Raw genomic sequence first — 25,650 nt, forward strand, 5'->3', positions numbered from 1 at the left:
GAAAGAGTAAGAAAAAGTGTTCAGATCTAACTCTAGAAGAAATGAAAAAACAGGCTGCTGTCCAGTGTCTTCGATCTGCTTCTGATGAAGTAAGTTTACATCTTATTTCTAATACTTACAAGGAGAAAAAAAGAGGGAGGTGTTTTTAAAAAGTTTACAAATATAACATCTTGACCAAAAAAGACTTAGAAAAATTAACTACTCATTATCTTACCACTGTAACATAAACAAACATTATCACTTTTTCCTTTAACGTGTTTTAAATATATATATTGAATTTTATGTAACATATTTTTAATAGGTATTATCGTAATTAGACTATGCACAAAATTTTATGTTTTTTCCCCATTAACATATTTCATCTTGTTACTATATTATTTTTATTCTTTTTAGTGGCTGAGTTATATTTAATCAAATAATATTCCAACAGCAATATCATATACTCTTTATTACTAGGTATTTAGCTTACTCTTGATTTTTCGTTATCATTTCTAGGATATTTTCACGTGTGGCTTTTTCCATGGTCTATATTATTTCTTTTGGATACATTCCCAGAAGTAGGAAAGCAGTTCTAACAATTTAAGAACACTGTATTTTCTTCTGATTTATAATTTTTAGTTTGTATTTTAGAAAATATAAGATTATTTTATTTTTTAACACTTTATGTACTTTAGCATCCCGAAATAACAAAATAGTTTTAGAATATGACATCTGCTGAAGTTAATACTATGAATTTTTATTTTGCTGCTCACTATAAGATGTGATCTCCGAGATCATAACTACTTAGAAAATCATTTTGCTTTTACTGTGCAACTTGAGGTAGTGTGTCTTACAGACCTCTATAATGCAGAGTTAAGTTGAGAGAGTCATGCAGAGTATCTAGAGAGGTTCCTGACATCCAGAAACTTCCTTCCGGAACCCAGTCATCTAGTGGTCTGATGTCGGGGTAACCAGCTTTGCTACATTGGACGATCCAGAAGTGATTCTGTCTGCCGGCCACCTACCACGTGTGCCTTTTCCCAGCCGTGTCTCACCCTGCCGAGGGCCACGTGCGAGGGCCGACCCCGCCGCTCGGGCCGCTGGTGTCTGGTCTCTGCTCCCACCTGGACATGCACCCTCACAGTTGCAGTGGTTCTGTCTGCCCGCCGGTGCCGCCCGTGCTCCTGGGCCGGACTGTGGGTTGCCCATCTTCATCTCCTGGTGTCCACCCTGATTTGTTAAGCTGCAGGGAAGGGACAGAGCAGCCTGGCAGTCCCCTCGGTCCCCTCCCACAGCAAGCGCTGTGAGTGATGAGCAGCCCTCAGAGAGAGGAGGAGGATCAGGCAGTCACCTAAAAGGCGTCTGTTTCTACATGACATGGAGGGGAGTAGATTGGTAAAGTAATTTGGAGCTTTTACAGGAATTAAGACGCATACAGTTTTAAAAAGTGAGAGGTTAGTTCAGGTAAATTCTTTGAGCAAAGTCCAAAGAAGCTGCTGAGTCATGGTTAGGAGGCAAACAGCAGCGGGGAGTCTCAGTCGGGGAAAGGATCTTGTTTCTGCTTTGGACCCACGTCGCTGGGAGATGACTCCAGCCCTCGACCCACAGTGAAGCTGTGTGAAAACAAGGCCTGCTGAAGGCAGCCGTGAGCAAGGAGTCGGATGGGCACCCCCCTTACTGTAGTACACGAGACCCAGCCCCTGTGGCTCATCGCGTGTGTGTGGAAGCCATCCTGGTGAGCAGGGTGTGCAGAAAGCAGTTTGCGGTGACATGGAGGCCGCGCAGGGCGAGGATAGTGGCTTGCGAAGACCTTTGCTGCTCTGCGTTGTTGCTTTGGAAGGACGCTTCCCTTTGCCTGGCCGTCAAGGCGGGAGTTTTGCTTTCAGACCCAGTGGGGCATATTTGTCCCATCTTATTTTTTCCTTCTCATTTTATATTTAAAAAGTTACATTGCTTTTTCTTAACAATGATTGTTTTTTAATCTTATCAAATTAAAATCTCTCATGAGTTTGGCGAGAGCTTGGGGGTGAATGAAGAGGAAGGAGGAGGTCCCCAAGTCCCAGCACCCTGTTCCCGAGCTGCGGGCTGCTGTGCAGCAGTGTACAGGCCCATGAAGCCATCTCTCCTGGCTCTTGGAGGGCCAGTGGAAAGAACTTGCAAAGGACCCCTTTAATTATGGCCTGTCAGAGTAGAAAGGAATCACTGTGGTCAGTTATGAATTGTAGGCTGTCTGTGTGTCCCTGGCTTTTCTTTCTAGAATCTGTCTTGCGGCTTCAGTGAAAAGAAAGAAGCAAAAAGACCCTGCATAGGATGTTATAGAGCAGAAATTTCATTTTGTTTTATGTTTTGGCCACAGTGAATGTTTGCATGCGAGTATGTGGTTCATTTCCTAAACACTGAGGATGGCAGTGTTCGTGGTTCTGTGCTTTTTGCCTTCTCAGGTTCAAAAGCCGCAAACAAATTTACAGTCTCATTGAAGATAATAACGTGGATGATGCGGAGGCAGGCAGGCAGGCAGAGGTGATATTCACCGTTACACGTGAGAGGATCTCTTGTTACTTTCATGTGTGCACGTGTGACTTGCAGGCGTAGTGCTGTTTCTGTAAAACTATCTGCCGTTATCAGACCCTTCACTGCGTCATGGTTTAAGCAGAACGGCTCGCTTCTCTGCCTCCACCATTACATACTTGTCATGTGACACTGCGCCCCACCCTATCCCTGCAGTAAGCGGTACCCCCCTTACAGCATATTTCTTGACCTATTCAGCCCAGTATTTTGTCTGAGAGACATCACCAAAACAGTATGGAAACTCAGTTGTGCCAAAATTTAATTTTATACATGGGTTAAAATTTGGCAGCACCTGTGAGGATCCGCACGCAGTGGTGCTCGCTCCCCCAGCAGACCTGGCCTTGGTGCAGCCTTTGCTGGTTCCCTGTGTTTACACACGTGGATAACACGCAGTTCTCTGAGTGCTCATTTTTGTGACACATTTTGCATTTGCTTTGATGGCAGTTAGTGATGGGTCCTGTAAAGACAAGCGGTGCTCTCCCTCAGTGACGGCCACTGAGACCTCTCCGGGGGGAAGTCCCACGAAGTGACGTGTCCTCAGTGACGACCACTGAGAGCTCCCCTGGGGGAGCTCCCACGAAGCGACATGTGCTAAGCTGGGTGTTTAGTGTCTGTAATCAGTGGGCATGGCACACACATATATGCAGACCTCGCTTTTTCCCTTTTAAAAAACATAAAGTGGAATGTTGAATTGTGCTATTGTGTTTTTGAGTCTTCAAGTTTACTTGGTTCTGTTTTCTCTATTGCCAGAGTTAGAGCTTTTTAGATTGTTTTTAATAATTAGTTATATTTCCGTTTTCTTTTTATCGAGCTACTTAAAATTGAATCAAAGCTAGTATTTCATCTCTCATTTTAGGAATGGTTGAGAAGACTGGAAACCCAACAAAGCCCTATTTGGGGAGTAAATAAAGACAGTGCAGTGATAACTTATTCAGTTAAGTTAGCTTTGAAAGTGATAGCGTTGCTGCTAATGCTATCTGGGTAACTGCTTGATCTGGGATTATTCACAGAGCCTTATGGAGGGTTTGTGCCCTGGTACGTGGGGTCTCACTGCGGAATATTCTTACATTCAGCTAAGCCCACCAGCAGAATTCTTTTTGCCAGTAAAAGGACACAGGACCTCTTAGTATTTCACACATGGAACGTTCATATGCTCTACAAGGTTTTTGTAAAGTATTTCCTAGCAGTTTACTTTCAAGGTTAATTTCGACCATGTGTGTGTATGTGTGTACATATATACATACATATATCTTTTTCTTGGCATGCTAACGTTTGAATTTAATTCATTCTGGATAATAAGGAGAACATTGAAACTGATAAGTAACGCTCATCCAGCACTTAAATGGACCGGCGCCCTGTGTACGCCGTAAAAGGCGACGCTGTGCTCCCTCTACAGGCCAGACCCCTGAGAAGCCAGCGGCACCGAAGGCCAAGAATGCCAGCCGTTGCTGCTGTCACAGGCAGCCCTGCCTGGGGAAGCCTGCGCTCACCCCCGGGCGTGGGTGGGCAGGGCATTCTGGGAAGCCTGTGGGCCGCTGGGGGGACCTTGGCTCTTCCTTTGAGAAGCCTGAAGGGTTGGAGAGTTTGGAGCCCCGGGGGACAGGACTTGACTTAAATGCTGTGCTGAGCGTGGCCAGGACGGGACGAGGCCACACAGGCGGAGGGGCAGAGGTGCACTGGGAACCAGTAGGAAGCCGCTGCCGCCGGTCGGGGAGGCAGAGGGGTGAGCCCTGGTTGGCCTCTAAGTATATCTTGAAGGTAGAGCAGACAGGACCAGATGTGGGGTGGAGAGAAGGGGAGGAGTCGAGGGAGATAGCCCAGGATTTGGTCTGAGGATCTGCAGGAATGGCACTCTGTTACTGAGGAAAGGAGGTCGGGCAGGAGCACGCATTTACAGGTGGGCAGATACGAGGAAAGGTGCAAACCTGAGATGCCCGTGCGAGAGGCGAATGGGGATTTTTACACGGCAGCTCGATCCGCGCGTCTGGCGTGGATGGGGCTGGGTGGCTGGGGGGCAGACGTAACGTAATAGGCCATTTGCTTGTTTATCTTGCCCAGAGCTGCAGCCTCACATGTCTGTAGGGGCCAGGTAGGAGGCTAAATGAGGAAGGCAGCAGGAGGGGCGAGGCTGCCGTGACTACGAAGCCCCGCCCACCCCCTTTGGACCACGAGCGAAGCCCGCACCCTTGCCTCCCCCTGAGTAGGTGGCCCCGTGGGAATCCAGACCCAGGGACATTCCCCTGGGCCATTTCCTCTGAGAAGTAAGAGTTATTGGAATGTAAACGTCATAAGGGCGGGGACTTGTCTCTCCGTGTCCTTCCTGACACGTTGGGGTGTTACCGACCATTTTGTCGACTGAACGAATGAGTGGGTGAATAAGTGGGTGATAAACCAGTGAATGGCGGTGCATTTGGAAGGCTGCTTGCTGAACGCATCCGGGAACTTGCCAGTCTCCATGTGTGGCTCACCGGGTTTCAGACGAGAGTACTCTCACTTGAATTTAGAGCACTCTGATGGTTTACAGGGCATTTTTACATGTCTGTCTGGTACTGGGAGGTATGATGCTTTTTATAGTTAGGAAAAGCAATTCTTGAGTTAAATGGTAGAGAGTTAGCATTTTTTTTTTCATCAGCAGCATGTTCTCACTAAAATATGAGTATAATTTTATTGTCTTAAAATACTATAGGCTCTCAATATTCTCTAATGCCATTGTGGATATGGTATGATAGTAAAATATGATTCTTTACATTATCTAATAGATGATATTATAATGGAGAAAGTGAATAAAATTTTTCATTAACAGCTCCAAATTAACAACTTGGAATATGCCCTGAGATGACAGGGTACGATGGCTGCTTCCGATGCCCCTTTTTGCTTCTCAGTTTGTTATTATGACAGCCTGGTAGTCTGATGATTACAAAAAATATATATGTATATACACATGTGGGATGCTGCCGTAGTCAAGGAGAAGAGACAGCAGCCTGGTGGGTAGAGCTTGCTTTTATGCACGGAGCTAAGGAGTAGGTTCATTGTTTCTTTGCCATTTATATAGGAGAGCAAATATGTGTACCTCTAAGCTGCATTACTATCTAGAACAACTAAATTCCACAGTTGTGTGATGGTGATTTCCGAGACAAAGCATAAGAAAGCACATCTAGTCACTAGGTTGCGTGGTGGCTCCACGTAGACTGTTAATGGTCAGCGGGGTTCGGCACCGAGAGAGCTGGAAGGAACGACCGATCCCAGGAGGCTTGATGTTTGCGCTGGAGACTGGCACCGGGTTAGGAACGCGGCGACACAGGCTTGCTGTGCAGAACAGCAGCAGCAGCGTGTCAGCTGACACTGGCGTTGGGTTCATGATCTGGAGAAAATGGAATTAAACGGCCATGCTCACCCCACCGTGGACGCTATGGTAAGCGGAGAGAGTCTTTCCGGTGGATTGTGTCGTCGGAGCAGTGTTTATGACTAATGGCTGCCATGGTTTTTGAGAGTGTTTTTAAGGAAAGAACAGTTTTCTTCTAGCCCATTTCCTTGTCTCCCTCTGTCCCGTCTCCCTATTAAAAGCTGTGATCTGCTGTGGCTAGAATGTAACTATCAGTGTGTGCGATTAACCATTTTCATCAGAATCTGTTTCTTGTCGCTCAGACTGTGTAACTGCTGGATTTCTCGTTTAGGAGATCTGCAATGCTTGTGCTGAGTCATTTGAGTTAAGTGAATGGGGTAAAGTTCTATTTTTAGCCCTCAAGGGCCCATGAGGGCGAAGGGCGAGCAGAGTCATGTGCATCTGCCCGGTGCTGCCCACCTAGATCCATTTTATGTACTTTTGGCTGCTGAATAAATACAATATTCCTAGAAAATACATTCGCTTTTCTTGTGCGTTGTAAAGCTTTTTCGTAACTCCTGTGAGGAATCATTTTTAAAGTGTAAAAGTCACATGAGCGAAGCAGCAGTTGCCGTGGCTGCTCCCAGCGCTGATTTTCCTTTAAAGGTCAGCGCTCGCTCTCGTCGCCCCAGACTCGGGCTCTTCCGCGCGCGCTCAACTTGGCCCCGAGTCCTTGTGGAGGCCGATACCCTGTTCGCGACCCTGAAAAGAAAAAGCTGTCACAGTCGCTCTCGGCGCTGGCCCGTGTTTTCTAAACTGCTCCTCCCGTGGCAGTCGTGTGTGTGCACTTTGCAAAAGGAAAAAATGCCCTGGTCTTCTTGAGACCGGGAGCTCCTGGAGGACTGAGATGAGCTGGTCGTTGTTGTTGTTGTTGTCGTCGTATTGAGTTTGGCACGAGACTTTGCGGCCATACATAGTGAATAGTATTTTTGGTGGCGACTCCCTTTTAGCCGTCCAATGGGCATTTAGGTCCTTATCCTGCCCCCACCCCCCCAAACAAGATGCTATACCCTGGGAGGAATATTAACATTTTCACATATTAGTAAAACACGTATACTAAATTTGATCTACAAACCTATCATTTTTAAACTCTCATGTTCATTTAAATATCGATAATGTATTTCTTTTGGAACGTGGAAAATTTATTTATAAAACCTTTAGGTTACAACAAAGTGCACAAACACTTGGCGGTAGACTAACGCGCGTTTCTGTCCTCACGCAGAGCTCTGGCATCGAGACTTTGGTGGAGGAGCTGTGCTCCCGGCTGAAGGACCTCCAGAGTAAGCAAGGTGAGGGCAGTGCGCTCACTCCCTGAGGGACGTGGTCGGTCGCCCAGGAGGACGCGGCCACCCAGGAGCGGGTCGGGGGCCTCTTAGAGTTGACGGGAGCAAGAAAAACAAGAGCAGGTCTTAGGGTTCGGTGCGTGTCAGCACGCCAGCATCACGCTGTGTCCTCAGCTGTTAGTGGCTTCTGGGTCAACCCTGAATGGTCACTTAGATAGGTCCCCGCTGTCAGAGGAGCGATTTCATCCACAGGTGCCCTTACAGAGAGGACCCAGGCCTTTTGTTTGTCTTCAGATTGAAGCTCAGAGATCGGGAGCACTGTTTTCTTTCCTCCATCCTCGTGCCCCTGTTAACATCTGCCTGTGGACACCAAGGCCTCCAGAGGTGTCTACACAGTTATTTCAGGTCTGGAAGGAACATCTGCCTTAACTCTCGGATTTTTGAAAAGGCGCACTTGACAGGCGCAAGTCATTTTGACTCGTGAACCCTCGTAGCTTCTTTTCCCAGCTTTTCAGTAAGCCCTTAGAACAGGAGCTACGTACTGAGATTAAGAGTCCTTGTTTTCCTTGTCCTCATGGTCATTTTGCTGCCCGAGTCTAGAGCCTTCCTGTTAAGGATGCAGTTTGTTTGTTTTTAATCTGAGGCAGTATCATGAGCTAAGCTGAGGGTAGAGTTCTGCTTCTGTTTTAGTTGAAACACAGCTCTTGGTCTTCTGATGTTAAGTGACAGCTAACTGTAACGAAGAAGTTTCTTTGCAGATTGGCATTAGTCGAGATGAGTCAGTGTAAAAGTCCATGAGTGCAGAATTTTGTGACAAAATAGTTTTGGAATCTAAACAGATGTTCTCTTTTTCTAGTATAATTAATAAGTACACAGGGGATTTGAGTCTCTCAATTAAGTATCTCTAGGGCAGCGGTCCCCAACCTTCGTGGCTCCTATGAGAATCCAGTGCTTGAGGATCTGAGGCGGAGCTGAGGCGGTGATGCTGGCGCTGGGGAGCGGCTGCAGATACAGATGCAGCTTCGCTGGCCCGCCACCTTTGCTCACCTCCTGCTGTGAGGCCCGGTTCCTAACAGGCCACAGCCCGCGGACAGGAACCAGTCCGCGGCCCGGGGGTTGGGTACCCCTGCTCTAGGGCGCTGTATCAGTGATAAGATGAACAGGTCTCACCTCTCAGCCCAGGGTCCACGTGGTTTAGCCAGAGAATTCCCTCTAGTGCAGTGAAGAAATCGTTTTTTATTAAAAAGACAAACTGCTATAGAGTTCTTAAGTCACAAAAGCCTGTATAATTTCTATTGAAGTTACTTGAGAAACTTTTAAAAACACAAGCTTTCATTGACTAGATATAAGACAAATCTTTCTGAATTTTTGTTTCATAACAGAAGAGAAGATTCACAAAAAGTTAGAGGGCTCTCCCTCCCCAGAGGCAGAGTTATCCCCTGCAGCAAAGGATCAAGTGGAAATGTACGTACGGTTGCATTCAGTGATAAAGTGCGCATGTGTTAAAATCAAGCTAATCACTGCTACTTGGTTTACAGTCTTTGTTTAGTCTTTGTTTCTTGTTTTTATTTAGTGTCATATTTTATAGTTCAAGAAATATTTATTGAGCACTAACACGTGTGTTTGACACTGAGAGTTCAAAAGTGAATGAGATAGTTCTACCCTTAGCATTCATGTTGAATCAATATTTGTGCAGTGAATGAAAGAAACAAGCAAGTTTATTATTTACACTCTATCCGTGTACTATCACCTTTGAAATTCACACCTGTCCTTTGAGACGGCCAAAAGAAATTATGTTGATCCTTGTTCTACACACAAGGAAGCCAAGTCCCCATTGCTGATTCTAGAGGGAACACAGGCAGGTCATTGACCTTGTCACACTTGTTTGCTGAAGATGCTTTTTATTTTCTCTTTGTATATGGTTAGAATTAAGATCAGCTGCATTATAAGCAGACTTCTTGTACGTTTTATTCGAATCTTCTGAACTTCTAAAACTTAAGGAAAAAATAGCCGTTAGTTGCTTTGCATAGACCTGCACTTTTCGCCATGGCAGCCAGAAGCCACATGAGGCTGGTGAGTGCTTGAAATGTGGCTGCTTCAGACTGAGCTGTGCTGTAAGTATAAAAGTCTCACCAGATTTAAAAGACTTAGAGTAAAAAGAAATGTAAAATATTTTATTTATATCTTTTAATACCAATTACATGTTGAAATGATGTTATGATGATTATATCTGGTTAAGTAAAATACATTTTTGAAATTAATTTCACCTGTTTCTACTTATGCTTTCAACGTGACTCTTAGAGCATTCAGAGTTGCATATAAGCTCACAGCATCTTTTTGTTAGCTCTGGTACAGACTGAAAAGGGAGGTCAGGTATACGTCCCTGCAGGCATGGCCTTTTATCACTTGAAATGGGACCGCGACCGTCGCCTCCAGAACCACAGTCCCCTTGACCACCAACCTGATGGCAGGTTCTTCCTTGGGCAATCTGTCTTGCTCTGAAATCTTCTTTGTTTTCAAGCCCTAAGCCAGGCCCTCGATTTTCCTTTCTGCATTTCCACAGTCACTGGTCCCATCGGGCTTCGGTTCCGTGAGCACAGCCTTGTGTCCTCACCTAGGTCGCTGTGTCTCACCGGTACTGCTCACGAAACTACTGCGTTTCTGGAACTGCAAGGCTCAGTCGTGGTCCACCTTCTCTAACTGTTCTGGGGCTCACGAGCACCCTCTTTTTCTGAACACATGAATGCCATAATCCCCACTAACTCCAAGGGTCTGCCGAATGCCCCGCTTTGTGCTGGCCTCCAGAGGAGAAGGAACAGTACTGACAGCCGCCCGGAGAAGGCGCTGTTCTCACTTCACATGTTAAGTCCTTCAGCCCTCACAGCTCTGCGACATGTAAATACTGTCATTACCCCAGTTTTTAGGTCAGGAAACTGAGCCACAGAGGCTAAGTAACATGCCTGAGGTCACACAGTTAGTGACAGTCAGGATTCACACTTAGGAAGTGTGACTTCAGGATGCGTGTTCCCAACTACGCTGCTGCACAGCGTTTCAGCCGCATCCGCACCAGCGCTCGCCCGCCTTCGTGAGGTCAGCCGCATCATCGCCATCTCGCAGTCCAGGCAATGGGGACCAAGACGCTAGATAACTGGTTCAAGTCCAAGCGCAGTGAGTGACTGAGCCAGGCACCAGACACAGGTATCTTGCAGCAAAAGAGTCATCTTCGCACTACATCGTAGTTGTCACTCTTGGCCACTTAGTTAAAATTCAGACTTTGAAGAGAAAAACTGTCATCTTACATATTTTCTTAATACTCTTAAGTGCTTATCTCAGTGCTTGATACATGGGACTAAACATAAAGGATATTTTTGCTGTGTTACTAATTATTTTAAAGTTATTAATTCATGGATGATGTACACGTTGACTGTTAAGATGAAGTATCCCATTTTTCCAATCGATCATGTTGTGTTACTCTTTGTTTTTCAGGTACTATGAAGCATTTCCACCACTTTCTGAGAAACCAGTTTGCCTGCAAGAGATCATGACTGTGTGGAACAAGCCAGCAGTCAGTTCTTACTCGAGCTCCTCGTCGTCGTCCACAGCCCCGCCCACCAGCACCGGGACCTCCTCTCCCAAGGACTGCAACAGCGAAGGGGACGTCATCAAGGAAAGAAGCAACGAAGTGTCCACCACTGCACGCGAGAAAACCCAGAGCAGAAGTAAAACCGAGAAGGAGAACAAATTTAGCAATGGCCCAATCGAAGAAAAGCCCGCTTTGTACAAAAAGCAAATGCGACATAAACCCGAGGGGAAGATTCGCCCTCGCTCATGGTCTTCCGGCTCCAGTGAAGCAGGTTCAAGTTCAAGCGGTAATCAGGGAGAATTAAAAGCATCCATGAAGTGCGTGAAAGTAAGACACAAGGCACGAGAAATTCGGAACAAAAAAGGGCGGAACGGGCAGAGCAGGCTTGCGCTGAGGCACGGCGAGAAGGCCGAGAGAAACGTCCACGCCGGAAGCAGCAGCAGCAGCGGCGGCGGCGGCTCTGTCAGTCAGCTGTGCAAACGCGGCAAGAGGCCGGCGAAGGACACGGGGAGGAAAGACGCGGGGAGCGCGGAAGGGAGAGACCTGTACGCGGAGAGCAGAAACGACAAGGAGTACAAAGAGGAACCGCTGTGGTACACCGAGCCGATCGCCGAGTACTTCGTCCCCGTGAGCAGGAGGAGCAAACTGGAGACCACGTATCGGAACAGAGAGGCGCGCGCCGCGCCCACCGAGGCCGTGGCCGGGCTGTCCGACGCCGTGCACGGTCTCCGGATCAGCAGCAGCGCCCTGCACAAGGCGTACCTCGCAGCAGGCACGTTCATCGACGGCCACTTCGTGGAAATGCCTGCGGTTATCGATGAGGAGATCGACCTCACTGGGACCTCACTCTGTTCTCTCCCGGAGGACGACAAATACTTAGATGATATTCATCTCTCAGAATTAACGCACTTCTATGAAGTGGATATTGATCAATCCATGTTGGATCCTGGTGCCTCAGAAACAATGCAAGGGGAAAGTCGGATTTTGAATATGATTCGACAAAAAAGCAAAGAGAAGACAGATCTTGAGGCCGAATGTTGCATAGTGTTAGATGGCATGGAGTTGCAAGGGGAACGTGCAATATGGACGGACTCTGCCAGCTCCGGGGGTGCCGAGGGCCTGCTCCTGCAGGACCTCGGCAACCTGGCCCAGTTCTGGGAGTGCTGTTCATCCAGCTCCGGTGATGCCGACGGCGAGAGTCTGGGAGGAGAGTCCCCGGGGAGACTCTCCCCGCACTTGGACGGCGTGGCGCTCAGTCCGCACGCGCTTGCTGGCCGCCGAGAGCTCTTTTCGGACATTAATGAAGGATCTGGTATCAACTCTTGTTTTTCAGTGTTTGAGGTGCAATGCAGTAATTCTGTTCTACCGTTTTCCTTTGAAACACTCAACTTGGGAAATGAAAATACAGATTCTAGTGCTAATGTGCTTGGGAAGACGCAGTCTAGATTGCTAATATGGACCAAAAATAGTGCCTTTGAAGAAAACGAACACTGTTCTAATCTTTCAACGAGAACCTGCAGTCCCTGGTCCCATTCGGAAGAAACGCGTTCGGATAACGAGGCAGCAAGTCTTCAGTTCGAAGAACCCGCCGCGCAGTTTAGTGCTGAAGGTATCAGCTACGTGGTTCCCGGAGTCTCGTCCAATTATGTAGATGAAGAGCTTCTAGATTTTTTGCAGGATGAAACTTGCCAGCAAAACAGTAGAACTTTAGGCGAAATTCCTACGTTAGTTTTCAAAAAACAATCTAAACTAGAATCTGTCTGTGGTATTCAGCTAGAACAAAAAACGGAAAACAAAACGTTTGAAACTGCACAAGCGTGTCGGGAAACCAGTCCGCACGGAGATGGCTACAGCTCAGGGGTTATTAAAGACATTTGGACAAAGATGGCGGATAGGAATTCTGTAGCTCTGGTAGAAGTAGAGAGAGTTGATGATGAGCTGTTTTCGACCGATGTAAATAACTACTGCTGCTGTCTGGACGCCGAAGCTCAAGTGGAGCCCCTCCGGGAGCCGAGTAAGGCCGTGCAGAGGTCGGAGTACCGTCTGTGGGAGGGACAGAAGGAGAACCTGGAGAAGCGAGCGTTCGTGTCCAGTGAGCTCTCGAAGGTGGACGGTGGCGATTATACTACACCCTCTAAACCTTGGGACGTCACCCAAGAGAAGGAGAACGCCTTCATTCTTGGAGGAGTTTACGGGGAGCTCAAAACCTTTAATAGCGATGGGGAATGGGCAGTCGTACCGCCTAGTCACACGAAAGGAAGTTTGTTACAGTGTGCGGCTTCTGATGTCGTGACGATAGCCGGCACGGATGTCTTCATGACCCCAGGCAACAGTTTTGCTCCCGGTCACAGGCAGTTATGGAAACCCTTCGTGTCCTTTGAACAGAATGACCAGCCGAAGAGTGGGGAAAATGGATTAAATAAGGGATTTTCTTTTATCTTCCATGAAGACTTACTAGGCGCTTGTGGTAATTTTCAAGTCGAAGATCCTGGACTCGAATATTCATTCTCTTCCTTTGACCTAAGCAATCCATTTTCACAAGTTCTTCACGTCGAATGTTCATTTGAACCCGAAGGGATTGCATCTTTCAGCCCTAGTTTTAAACCGAAATCAATCCTCTGCTCTGATTCAGACAGTGAGGTTTTTCACCCCAGGATATGTGGCGTCGACAGAACACAATACAGGGCTATTCGAATCTCTCCTAGGACTCACTTTCGCCCAATTTCTGCATCTGAACTGTCCCCGGGAGGAGGAAGCGAGTCGGAATTTGAATCTGAGAAAGAGGAAGCAAATATTCCTGTTCCTTCTCAAGTTGATGCATTCGAAGATCCACAGGCAGATCTCAAACCACTGGAAGAAGATGCAGAGAAAGAAGGCCATTACTATGGAAAATCAGAACTTGAGTCTGGAAAATTCCTTCCCAGGTTAAAAAAATCCGGGATGGAAAAGAGTGCTCAGACATCACTGGATTCCCAGGAGGAATCAGCTGGGATTCTGCCAGCGAGACAGCAGAATCAGTGTTTGGAGTGTAGCCTGAGTGGGTCTCTGGAAATCAGCTTAGAAAGCTCAGAAGCTAATTGTAAAATAATGGCACAATGTGAGGAAGAAATTAATAATCTTTGCAGTTGTAAAGCAGGTTGTCAGTTGCCTGCTTATGAAGATAATCCAGTTTCTTCGGCACAGCTGGAGGAGGTAGGTGTCTCTCTCTCTCTGTTAGTATTGATAAAAGGATTTGGTCAGACTTCAGTCTGAGAAGAACCGTATCAGGCAATGAAAGATGGGGTTACATGATTGGGAAATGAGCTTAACTTCCTTGTAATGTATCATTACTTTACGTAAGGACTTAAAATGAACTCGATATTTATAAGTTTGAACTAGACAATAGACGTTTTCTGCAGAGAAAAGACATTTTTAAATCACAGGATATAAATAAGATTCTTACGTGTTGTTTTAGTATGCACATACTGTGCTTAAAGCAAAACCTGATATACAGGCATTTCCGCTTTCAGAGTCGATGAGTCGGACGTGGACGTGGCCGTTCACTGTTCAGAAGGCCCTCTGCTCTTCAGAAGTAACAGTGCAGGGTTTCCTTAAGTCCATCCGACTGCCTCTGACACGCTGACCTGTGTATCAGAACTTGTGTTTTACGTGTAAAATAAATTACATCTGTAGAGAGTTCTCTAAAATATATTATGATGCAGGTAAAAATTAACCCACAACCTAAATGCAACACAGCAGCTTCCGCAGAACCTACGCAGATGGACCTCAGTTTATACAGAGTGTATACTCCTGCAGCTGTGTGCATCATGTGCCAGGTCTGTCAGACGAGGGTCAAAGTAATAGTTTTGTTAACAGGGGTCACTCTCCCCTTTAACTAGTCCTAAGAAGTGGACTTCAAGGAATCGCACTTAAGGCAGTGACCTGTTCCACAGAATAGCACAGTGATCTGCCTGCTGTTCAGCCGTTGCTTGGCAAAGCCGTGCCTGGCCATGTTCGGGAACCGCTTATTAAAAAGGCAGCTGGAGGTGGTGGTCGTGACGGGAGAGCCGACGAGTGTCACCCATTCCTCCCCTGTGCCCTTGCGCACACTCCACCCACCTCTGGCAGGCCCGAATCCTTCGCACCGCCTTCACTGACACAGCCCCTACTTCCTCTCCCCTGCTCCACCCTCCCCGCAACAAATAATTTCTCCCTTCCTTTAATTTTCATGCACTTCATGCCTCTTTGTCAGTTGCATTTCCACTTTTCGTGAGTCTTCTGTACTCTCTCTCATTAGAGTATAAGCTCCTCATGGCTGCGGACCGTGCCTTCCTCGTGTGTGGGGTCGGTGTGTCCTTGGGGTGCGCCCGTGTGCCTGCGAGGGTGGGTGACGAGAATCAGCGCTGCGGTCAGCTTGCCCGGACGTCCTCAGGCGGGAATTCAGTCCCACTGAACGCTGAAGTCTGAGCTTGACCGAGAACTGAAAAAACAGGGTCGCGAGCACTTAACCTGTCTGTCTCTTGCCCTGCTTTCATCCTTAAATATTTCTTCATGCACTTTGTATCTCACCTGGTTCCAGGTGGGAAGGCAGAGGGACTCTGCATCGCAGCCCCGCCACGCTCCTTCGCTTGCTAGTGCATGGATGTCTTTATGTGCTCTCAGAATTCTGGGCTGTCGTGACAGCTTCTGGCCACCAGTGAAGTCCTCAGAGGACATCGCGGGGTTGTGCGACAGTCTAGATGTTGTCGTACTGTCAGCCCTGGTCTGGCAGCATCGCCACAGCTTCGAGCCGGATTGGAGCGCACTTCACGGACTCACCTGAAGTGTGGAGAGGCTGAGAGAGTGGCCTGCAGGGACAGTGCGGGGCCAGGATGGGCCGAGAACCTGTGCCCTGCCACTCTCACTACGCGGCCAGCCTCGCGGAGCCCCTACGAGGCTCTTCCCGCTTTTCCTGAGTGAGGGCAGCCTACACAGCGCATCCTGGGAGCCCCATCCTAAAGGTCACCAGTTACCCAGCTGTCTCAGACCACGTGGACTAAAATGAAGGATTTCTAATAGAATTGGTGCCCAGAAGCATGAATTATGATTTTTTTCAGAAGTTTAATTCAATTCAGTTTAGCAGTCATTTATTGAATACCTGTTACGTGGCCGTCGGTGAATTAGATGCCTGGATGAACAGGCGTTGCCCTTGTCCTCAAGAAATCCCGTCTGGTCACAAAGGCCAATTTGTAAACAGTTTATTTTAATTGAAATGGGTAATGCATTCATATGGTTCAAATCCAGAAGTCACGAGAGGGCACGTACACGGCGAAGAGGCCCCTGCCTCCCCAGCAGCAGCCAGGAGGATGCGTTCTGGCGTCTCTCCCGAGGACGTGCCATGCCCCACGAACCAGTGTGTGTGCACAGCGATTTCCCCCTCGTTTTCCTTTCAGCGAAGTGGCGCTTCCTGATAATCGCTCCCCTTGTTCGTCTTCTGCACAGTCTTCCATTGTATGGATGGACCGCGACTGACCCAGCTAGTCCGTCGTCTTGTAGGGCATTTGGGCAAACACAGTTTCAGATGACGTGGTAGGTGGCGTGGCAGAGGTGAGCACAGGTGCTGTGGAGACCCAGAGCAGAGCCCTCCAGCCTGCGAGGGTTGAGGGAGGCTTTCTGAACATACCTGAGGGTCCAGGGGCCTCCAGGCAGAGGAACAGCAAAAGCCAAAGTAGAGGCTTGAAACCTCACGTGTGCTGGCAGCACCACGAGTAGGTCGTGGCTTCTGAAGTGTCAGGGGGAAGGCGAGAGGAAGCAGAAAGCAGAGTGTGCCTCAGGTGTCCATTTGTGCATACGTTCGTGACGAGTGTCATATGTCGTCTGATCAACCGCTGGCTTAGTGCCAGGCCTTTGGAGCACAGCAAGGGAGCAGGATTGACCGTGCAGGAGAGGGGGCCGGTGCCGGCCCAGTGGCCTGGAAGCCGGGCTCCGTGAGTAGAGGGCCGGGGCTACCTGGGGCCGCGGTGCCCAGCCCACCTGTGCCAGGCAGTGTGCCCACCGCTTTCGCACCATTACCCTGTTGAGTGCCCACAGCGACCTGCAGAAATCATCCCGGTGACTGCGTGACTGCTCAGGACAGGACGCTAGGCCCAGAGGGCTGGGCTGCCTGCCCCGCCCCCATCCCAGGCTGAGGGGTGGAGCCCAAGTGCCTTCCAGGACTTCGCACTTCCTGTCAGTTCAGGGACACTTCAAACAGGCCGCGGGGGCGTCTCTCCCTTGGCCTCTGTTCTCTGTATCTCTTCCTTTATATTTCCTTTCTTTTTATCCCAAAGAGCAAGGCTTATGGAAGGCTTCCTTTTTTCTCTGTGGGCCCAGTAACTGGCCATGGCAAAGGGCGTGCTCAGAGGAACACCGAACACCCCTCTCCGCCCTCTCCGCCGGTCTGGGGCTGTCTACTGAGAGCGGGGAGCGGGAGCCTCGCTCACCTCTATCTGTTGCCAAAACCTCTGGCCGGGCTTTCTGGACTAAGTTTATGGCTTTTTTCGCCTACTGTTGCATTCATTCATCAAGTGTCTACTAAGAGCCTGCTGTATCTGGGCGCCGTCCTAGATGCTGCCAGTCAGGGACAAAGATTGTCGGGTTTGTAGAGACACGTAAATGTGCGAAGTTACCCTGAACGCCAGAGCACGGTGCTGGGGGGCGGGGGTGGGGGGGGTCGGAGTGCTGGGGCTTTGCTCAGTGGCTGTGCTGCCAGCGCAGGCTCCCTGGTGCAGGTGCACGGGGAGGAAGGGCCTGCGGGCCAGGAGGCCAGCCAGGAAGCCGCCCGGACGGCGAGGGGCTGAGCCCAGGGCCCGAGGCGTGCCCGCCCGTCCAGGGCTGTGTTCTGTTCTGTTGCCTTCTTTCTCCTCTGTTATTTCTTCTTTTTTTTTTTTTCATTCTCAACCAAACCAGAAACTGAATTAATACATCAGACAGACGTTATTTAGGCAAAACATGGTTGTCTTTACTGTGCAGCCTAAAAGTTGGGAATAGCTAAGTGGAAAGATGGCATAAAATAACACATATTCATGTGGCAAAGGTAGCATATCAGTAATATCGTAATGACCTTGGACAGTGTCAGATCATTTAGACTTATGGTGATTGCTTCATTAGGTACATAAATGTCAAATCACTATTCTGTACGCCTGAAACTAATATAATATTGTATATTGACAATATTTTTATTTAAAAAATTGAGAGACAAAGCAGCACAAAAAAATGATTCATATTGATTAAATACGTGTTCAGTGTAGCATAATACAAGATTAAAAAGTCCCAGCCATTGGATTTGAATGGAGGATGCAGGAAAAATCCTAAAACTGGCAGAAACTGGCATGACCTTAACAGCGGTTTCAGCGGGAAAGAGAGAACGGTGCGCTTGGTGCACAGACGCGTCCGACGCTGGGCCCTTTCGTCAGGTCAGCGGACATCGGGTGTCTGCCATGCCCGGCCCTGTGTCTGGACGTGCGAACATAAGTGCCACGTGGTCCCTGCCCTCACGTGGTTTATCTAATTATCTGTTTATCTAATAGCAGTGCTAATTTTTATTGTTAGAATACGCTTCAGGAGAAAATAGTGACAGCTAACTGACCACTGGGTAGGCAGTTTCTGACCTAGGAGTATTTCTGAAAATGAAAGTCCGAAGTGTATTTACCATTTAGTTAAATTAAAAATATATATACATTGCTAAATCAAAAAGATTTAGATCCACGAAATAATTTACATTTTAATGAATAACAAAATCCTGTTAGAGAATCATCATTAGTTGCTAAACAGTTCAGATTTGAAACTTGAACACATATTAAAGTGTCTTCTAAAACAGTAAAGACGTATGCCGCCTACAGGCCTAGCCATTGAGCAGACACCCACCGAGTCAGGGGCTGGGAGAGGTAGAAACACCAGGATGAGCTTTGCCCTGGGAGAACCTTGGCCAGGCCCAGTGAAGAAGAGGCGTGGACGAGCGTTGCCTTCACAACAAGCACACCAGGATGCACGTGGTGACCTCGGCTGGCCACAGGTCTTCTGATGACCACTCACGAGGACACTCCTTAATCACTAATGACCACTGCTGCTGCTACTGATCTCTGGCCACTCTGCATCCAGGCCTCACTGCCCAGGCAGGTGGGCAGGATCCAGCTGGGATTTGCGTGGTCCACTAGTGAGGGATGGAGCCTGGGCCTGAGCGCCTTCTGTCCTGCAGGGCCATGGAGACGCAGCGGGCATGGGTCTCCTGCCCAGGAGCCCTTCCTGCCTTGTTCCGATGGCCGTGTTGCATTTCGAATCTGAACTGCTCTCAGTTTTATTATTTGGTTTTAGCCTCAGCTTTCTTCGGTTCTCACTGAAGCAGATAGTTCTGTTATAAAGACGTTTAGGTCAGTAACTCTGCCTGTAAAATCTTCTTCTGTCTCATTTCTTCTGCTTCGACTCCTTGCCTGGATGTGTGAAGAATGGGGTCCTCCTGTTTTCTCTGGAGCACCTCACAGCATCAGGGACACGTGGCCACCCTTTCTCTCTGCACGCCCAAAAACTAGACACCTGCCTTACTTGGGGTATTTCCTGTTCTGTTACGTGGTTCTGCCTTTTGTTGTGTCTTTAAAGATTTTCATTCCATTTCCAATATAAATACTTTTTAAGAAAAACTTCTTTCATGCGTTACGGATACTTTGCCATTTTTTATTCACTTTAAAACAGTAAACTCATCGATTTAAAAATCTTGGGTTTGTAGTTTATAGTCAATGCTTGAATTTTTGTTTTATCCTGAAAGTTTGTAAAGTTTGATTGTATTTGATTTAATCGAAACAGTTTCCCGTATTGAACACTGATGTACAAGGAATGAATAGAAGTCAAGAAAAACAGACTTGGTGGGAAAAAGCCTTGTACTCCCCTCTTTTTCCTGCATCAGAGTGTGAAGGTAAGGAGATCTATGTTAAGTCATTCATTCAGATTTCTAATTCATTAAGAGCGATAAATGATTTTTCTGTGACTGTCAGTCCAGAAAACACAAACGGTTTCTGCGTGGCTAGCACTTGTCGGGCTCTGGGGACACAGAGGTGAATGAGAGCCACAGCCCGATGTGGGGGAAGACATGGAAATACGTGAAAACTGTGCCGACCTTGGATGAGATCTGCAACGGCTCTCAGTGAGTCTGGGGGAGGAAGTAACCAGCTAGGCGGAGGCCTTCAGGGAGGCCCCTGGTGGGGAAGTTGAGGAAGGACCATCCCGTGAAAAGAATGGGCTGCACAAAGGCAAGTGGAGGGAGCAGGGACATGTAGGGCCCAGCTGGGTCGTGGCTGAGGCCAGAAAGGCAGGCGGGCAAGCGGCTTGCGTGGAAGTTTGGGAGCTCTGCTGAGCTAGGTGGAGTTGGACATGCAGGAAGGAGAGGCCGTTTAAAAGGTTGCAGATTGGAAGGTGTCAGGTCTGTGTTTTAAATCCTAGCAACAGAGTGGAGGTGGAGTATAGAAACCGAGGGGCGTCTGTGGGGTTCTGGGGCTCTTGCAGGTCCGGGGCACTGGGGGGAGGTAGATGAGAACAGCACCGTGAGGTTTTGAGAGGATGCCAGAGTCTGTGGGGTGACTGTCTGTGAGGAGTGAGTGGCGGGAGGGAGCCAGACGAGGCCAGGCGGAGGGAGATGGGAGCAGCGGCAGATCGGGTGAAGATGACTTAGTCCGTCAGCCCCGCAGGTAGACACACCTGGAAGCTGTGGAATACCCGGATCTGGAATTCTGGGGGAAGTGGGAACAAGGGGGCGGTGGGAGTGGGTCAGCTCGGCGGGTGAGCTTGTCCAGGTTGCTGTGGTCTGGATGCTGTGCGTCCTTGGCTGCAGCATTGACTGAGCAGCCTCTCCCGTCAGAGCCCTGAGGGGCACGTAAGTCACTCGTTCGTATTTACATGTTTACCTGTCTGTCTTGTCTCCCGGCTAATTGTAGTTAATGTGGAGCCAGCGACGTCCCTCACTGCCCACGATGCTTTGCAGGCTCCGGGTGCCCAGAACGCCTTCTCTGGCCTTAGCTGGCTGACTGCCCCTTTCTGTTCTGTAGGCACAAAAGCAACCTCCCAAACCCCGCCTCCCCCTCCCGAAAGTTTGCTGGGCCGTGAGGAGGGCCCCGTGCGCGGGCTGTGTTCTCAGCTTTGACTTTGTGTGTTTATTCGAGGCCTGTTTCCCCACCGTTAGCCGATGCCTGTTTGCCTTTCTAATGTACAAGGTGCTGTCGATGTGTTTTCTATAACTCCCACAGAAGCCTCCTGTGAAGCCACCCTAGTTTTCAGATGGAGAAGCTAAATCTTGGGTTGAAGAGTTTGCCCAGAATCACGCATTAGCCGTCGAGCTCGGTTCCAGTCCAGCCTGTCTTGTTCAGAAGCTTTGTTCTCTGCAGCCGCTGTCTGCGCTTAGTGCCCAGGGAGACATGAGGAGCACAAAGCTGCCTTGACTTAGGTCTAGTCTAGTTCCCTGGGTGAGCGTTACGTCATGGAGTTAACAGGGTGCAGGTGCAGCAGGGACCCCCCCAGGGAGAGCCAGCGGAAGCAGGACGTGCAGCAGGCAGGGCCTGGGGGTGGCAAAGACCTGTGCTGGGGGGTCCTAGGATGACTTTCAGACACACAGAGTTCTTTGCTCTTGGCAGCCTTAGTCCAGCTTCCTGTCATTAGGAATCCAGTTCCAGCTCTTGGCTCCAGACCCTTGGTGTGTCTCTGGTCCTGTGGTGGGTGTAAAAGTGATTGTTAGGACAGAGTGCCTTATTTTCATTGGGAGGTGGCATTTAGAGAAACCCTCAATGGATAAGTAATGGCAACCAGGCTTTCGAATGACCTTTAACTCACAGCCGTAAGTTAGATCCCTGCAGGTTGCCCTGTAGTGGCGTTAGGAAGCGTCTGTCTCTCCTGTGACGGGAGTGGGCCTTAGTCTCAGAAGGCTGGCGGGGAAACAGGTAGCCTCTCGCCACTCAGCTCCTCAGCTCCTGCAGCTCCTAGTGTATTAGCAACACTAGGAGTAGCAATCCCGTGCCACTCCCGAGTCGGACCAGCTTGGGAGCCCTTAGCCTCTTGGGGAGGAGGAGGACCACCCCTTTACAGCAGCGGTCCCAACCTTTGTGGCAGCAGGTGCTGGTGCTCCTCTGAGAATCCAGTGCCTGACGATCCGAGGCGGAGCTGAGGCGGTGATGCTGGTGCTGGGGCGCAGCTGCAGATCCAGATGAAGCTTCGCTCTGTTGCCCACTGCTCATGTGCTGTGTGGCCCGCTTCCTAACAGGCCACGGTCCAGTACCGGTCCACGGCCCAGGGTTTGGGGACCCCTGGTGTACAGTGAGTCAGCTTGTCCAGGCTCCCAGGGCCCCGCGGGACCCCACTTATGTGCAGTCTGCCACCTGCGAGCCTGCATGCATTCATATACACGTCTGTTCATCGAGGAGTTCTCGCACGCCTGCCTTGTGCCGGACACAGTTCAGGCACTGGGGACACGGGCAAACAGGCCGAGGCCCTGCCCTCCTGATCAACAGACGTTTGAGCAGGGACCTGACGCGAGCCATGTAACAGCAGGCGCCGCCTGCGGGGAGAGGTTGCGGGGAGAGGGAGCCGGCAGAAGCTACCTCTACGCGGGAGTGGGAGTGCACTCGATGGGAACGCGGGGGCCGTGCGGGGCGCAGTGAGGGACAGGCTCAGCCGGGAGCCAGACCACAGGGCGTTGCAGGCCGTGTGCGGGGCGGACCTGTGCTGAGCAGCGGTCTTCAGAGCCCATGCCCTGGACGCTAACCGCGTGGAAAGCTCGTTGTAAGTGTCCATATTATTTTAGCCTTAAAGGGCAGCCATGCAGGGCACAGTGCGGAGAACAGCTAGGGGCCTGGGTGACAAACCGAGCTGGAGCCAGGGGCCTCCGTCACCAGCCGCAGGACCTTGGGCGATGACCAGATCTTCCTGTGACTCCACTGTCTGTATGTGTAGAAAGATTTGAGAGCCACACCTCCCTTCGAGAGTAGCTGCAGAGTAAAGCGCCCAGAACAGGCCTGGCGTATGGCCGTGACCCAGAGTGTGGCAGTGTCAGCCGAGGACCCACTCAGTCCTCCCTGTCCCAGTGCCTGTGGTGTCACAGCCTCTTCTTGTGCTCACAGAATCCCTAAAGCAGGAAGAGAAAATGAAGGGGGCGCGGGTGGGGTGGACCCAGCTCCATCCCTAGTCAGGAAGATCCCCACTGCTCACCCCACCTAGGCCAAGTGGTGACCAGATGGGGTGGGGTGCGGGGCGGAGAGCTTGGCCAGGCAAGCCGAGGAAGAGATGGCCGCCCCGAGTGGGCGAACAGGAGTGTCCTGCAGCTGTCCCGACGCAGGCCGGCCCCCAGCACCGGGGCTCTGGTTAGTAGCACTCGTAGGCGTTGCTGAGTGTGCCGGCACTGAACTTGAGGCTGCACACGCCCCGTCTCTCTTAACTTGCACAGAAATCTGAGAGCAAGTGGTGACCCTGTTAGAGATGAGGGACCTGGGTCTCAGGGGTCAGCAGTTCGCCCCGTTACATCACAAGTATGTCACATAACCAGGAGTCAGCTGCCCTGCCTTTTCCCGGAGCCTGGTGGTTTTCACGAATATAAACTGGTGACCTTGAGGACCTGAAGCAGTCAGAACTGCAGGTTGTGGCGAGCACAGCAGGGCCAGCTCGGCCTGGTGAGAGGCTGGGCAGGGCCCAGACGGCCCACCACCTACAGCAGGAGGGCGCAGTCGCCATGGAGCGCTGGCCCTGTCCCCTCCGGTTTTGCGAAGGGGTAGCATCCCGCCTCATTGCACACCTCACGGCAGCTGTGCTGTGGGGCGCAGGCGGTCCTGGTCTGGAGGGGACAGATGCTCGGGGGTATTAAAGGACTCACAGTGGTGTCAGTGTCGGGGTCCACACTCAGGCCTGCCCGAGGTCTCTTCACTGCGTCTTTCTCCATAGAGTTAGGGCGAATGGGGGCTGGTCTAGATCAAGACCAGCATGTCTCAGCCCTGGCTGTGCATCAGAATTAGCTGGGGGGACAAAGTCAACTGTCATATATGTATGTCGAATATTGGGGTGGGGAGAGAATTACCTGGGAGCTGTCAGAAAATGTTAATACCCGTCTTTTCCCTGGACCAATTCAGCTGGCCTCTCAGATGGGGACCTGGGCTTCCAGACTGTCCTTAAAGGCCCCCAGGCGATTGGAATGCACAGCCTGGGCCGCGAACTGCTGGACTAAATGATTCGATTTCTTCTAATTCCGGCTTGTAGTTCCCTGTCCCCTTCTGTGGGCCGCTTACCCCATCAGACCATTAGCCTCACTTCTCTTCCCGAGTCCACAGGTAAAAAAATAGCGTAGGTGTGTGGCACGCCGTTGAGCTGCGGAAGCACAGATGAGGCCGCCACACTGTTGTCTGTGACCGCACGTCCTCCTGTCTGACGCGCCATCGTTCGTCTGTTTCACGGGTGTGCACGCGGGACCTGTCTTCCTCCACGCAGCCGGCTTTTACCCTGTTCCCAGGGCCTGTCGCGTTGTGGGTGTGGACACAGGCACACCTCCCAGGTGCTGCAGATTCGGTCCCAGGCCACTGCAGGGCAGTGAGCATCATGGCAATGTGGGTCTTCTGCTGGTGTAGGGTCTCGCCTTCAATTTGTTAAAAAAAAAAAAAAAATGCAGCATCTGCGAAGCACAGTAAAGTGGGGTGCAGGAGAGTGAGGTGCGCCGTGCGTGTGGGTGACGGCCTCGCGGTGGGGCGACAGGGGCCTGTGCTTCTACTGGGTGACGGCCTCGTGGTGGGGCGACAGGGGCCTGTGCTTCTACTGGCCTGTTTTTTTAAAGACTTGCTAAACAGTCTGTTAAAAGTCTTCAAATCAGCCTGGTGTCTTCGTACACCCCTGGCCGACTGAGCTGGCCACGTCTGCTTTTAGTGGCTACTTAGAATCTCCCAAGGGTCGGCAGACCTGACTGGCCTGGCGCTCAGCAGGCAGTGAAGCGAGAACGCGTGTTTCATAACTGTGTCTTAATGGAATTTCCCCCTTTCCCTCTTTTCCCTTCTCCGTTCCCAATGATTAAGACTGTTGTACAAATGCCAAGGGAGAGAATGGTATAGAAGAGTATCCAGATGCTCACGGAATACCCGGTAATGGAGAGCGTCTGTTAGATTTTAATAGGGTAAGTGGACTGTCCTGCTCCTTGTTATTAACTTGCAAACGGCCGCCCCGTTCTGTCACTCAAGCCGAAATCTGGGAGTCGTGCACTGCCCGTCCCCCTCCCTCCTGGGTCACCAGGCCCTGTGGATGTGACCTTTCTCCTCTGTGGCCCTTCACTTGGTCTGGGACACCTCCCACCTCAGCCTCTTCCCACGGGGCTCCCCAGGTCCCCCACCTCCAGCGGCCCTTCGCACTGCTGCCAGAGGGAATTTCTAAATCCCAGCCCGAGCCTGTCACTCCCCCTTAAACCCTTCGGGTGGGTCTTTTCCTCTTTCACAGCACCCCGCAAGGCCCTGGCTGCGCCTCGGAGGACTCTGTAGTCACAGCCAGAGCGTCTGACCTGGCGTCTGCCTCCCCCCACACCGGAGCCACCCGACGGCGGGGCGGGGCCTGGTTCAGGGGCGGGGCCTGGTTCAGAGGCGGGGCCTGGTTCCGTGCTGGCCCAGGCCCCGCCCAGTTAGGCGAATGGATCTAAGGAAACTTTCTCTGGGGCGACTGTGAGCGTCGGTTCAGGTGCTGTGAGAATGCTCGCCCAGAGCTCCCTGTAGTGTGGGGGCCTGGCCGCCCCCGGGCCGCTGCGCTGGGGCTATCGGTGTTCGGGGCCTCTCCGGGCACTCCCCCCGCCCCCCACCAGGGGATGTTCCCCGGCTGCACCCACCGTCTGCAGTCCAGACCTGCAGGTTGCCCCGCAGCCCTCC

At 50.4% G+C, this 25,650-nt stretch overlaps 1 protein-coding gene across 4 annotated transcripts in view; it reads left to right on the plus strand.

The window, feature by feature from the left end:
- KIAA0232 (KIAA0232 ortholog) overlaps positions 1-25,650 on the plus strand; it is a 43,439-nt gene that overhangs the window by 14,017 nt on the left and 3,772 nt on the right. The window contains exons 3-8 of one of the 4 annotated variants that reach the window (XM_006919013.3): positions 1-89; positions 7,152-7,218; positions 8,595-8,676; positions 10,699-13,987; positions 19,592-19,700; positions 24,817-24,914. In XM_006919013.3, the coding sequence (XP_006919075.1) occupies positions 1-89; positions 7,152-7,218; positions 8,595-8,676; positions 10,699-13,987; positions 19,592-19,700; positions 24,817-24,914 (3,734 nt within the window). The remainder of the gene's footprint in view (positions 90-7,151; positions 7,219-8,594; positions 8,677-10,698; positions 13,988-19,591; positions 19,701-24,816; positions 24,915-25,650) is intronic. The other 3 variants (XM_015594934.2, XM_015594933.2, XM_006919010.3) reach the window with 3 other exon arrangements.

This window comes from Pteropus alecto, unplaced genomic scaffold (assembly GCF_000325575.1).
Source record: "Pteropus alecto unplaced genomic scaffold, ASM32557v1 scaffold5, whole genome shotgun sequence".
NCBI classification, from domain to species: domain Eukaryota; kingdom Metazoa; phylum Chordata; class Mammalia; order Chiroptera; family Pteropodidae; genus Pteropus; species Pteropus alecto.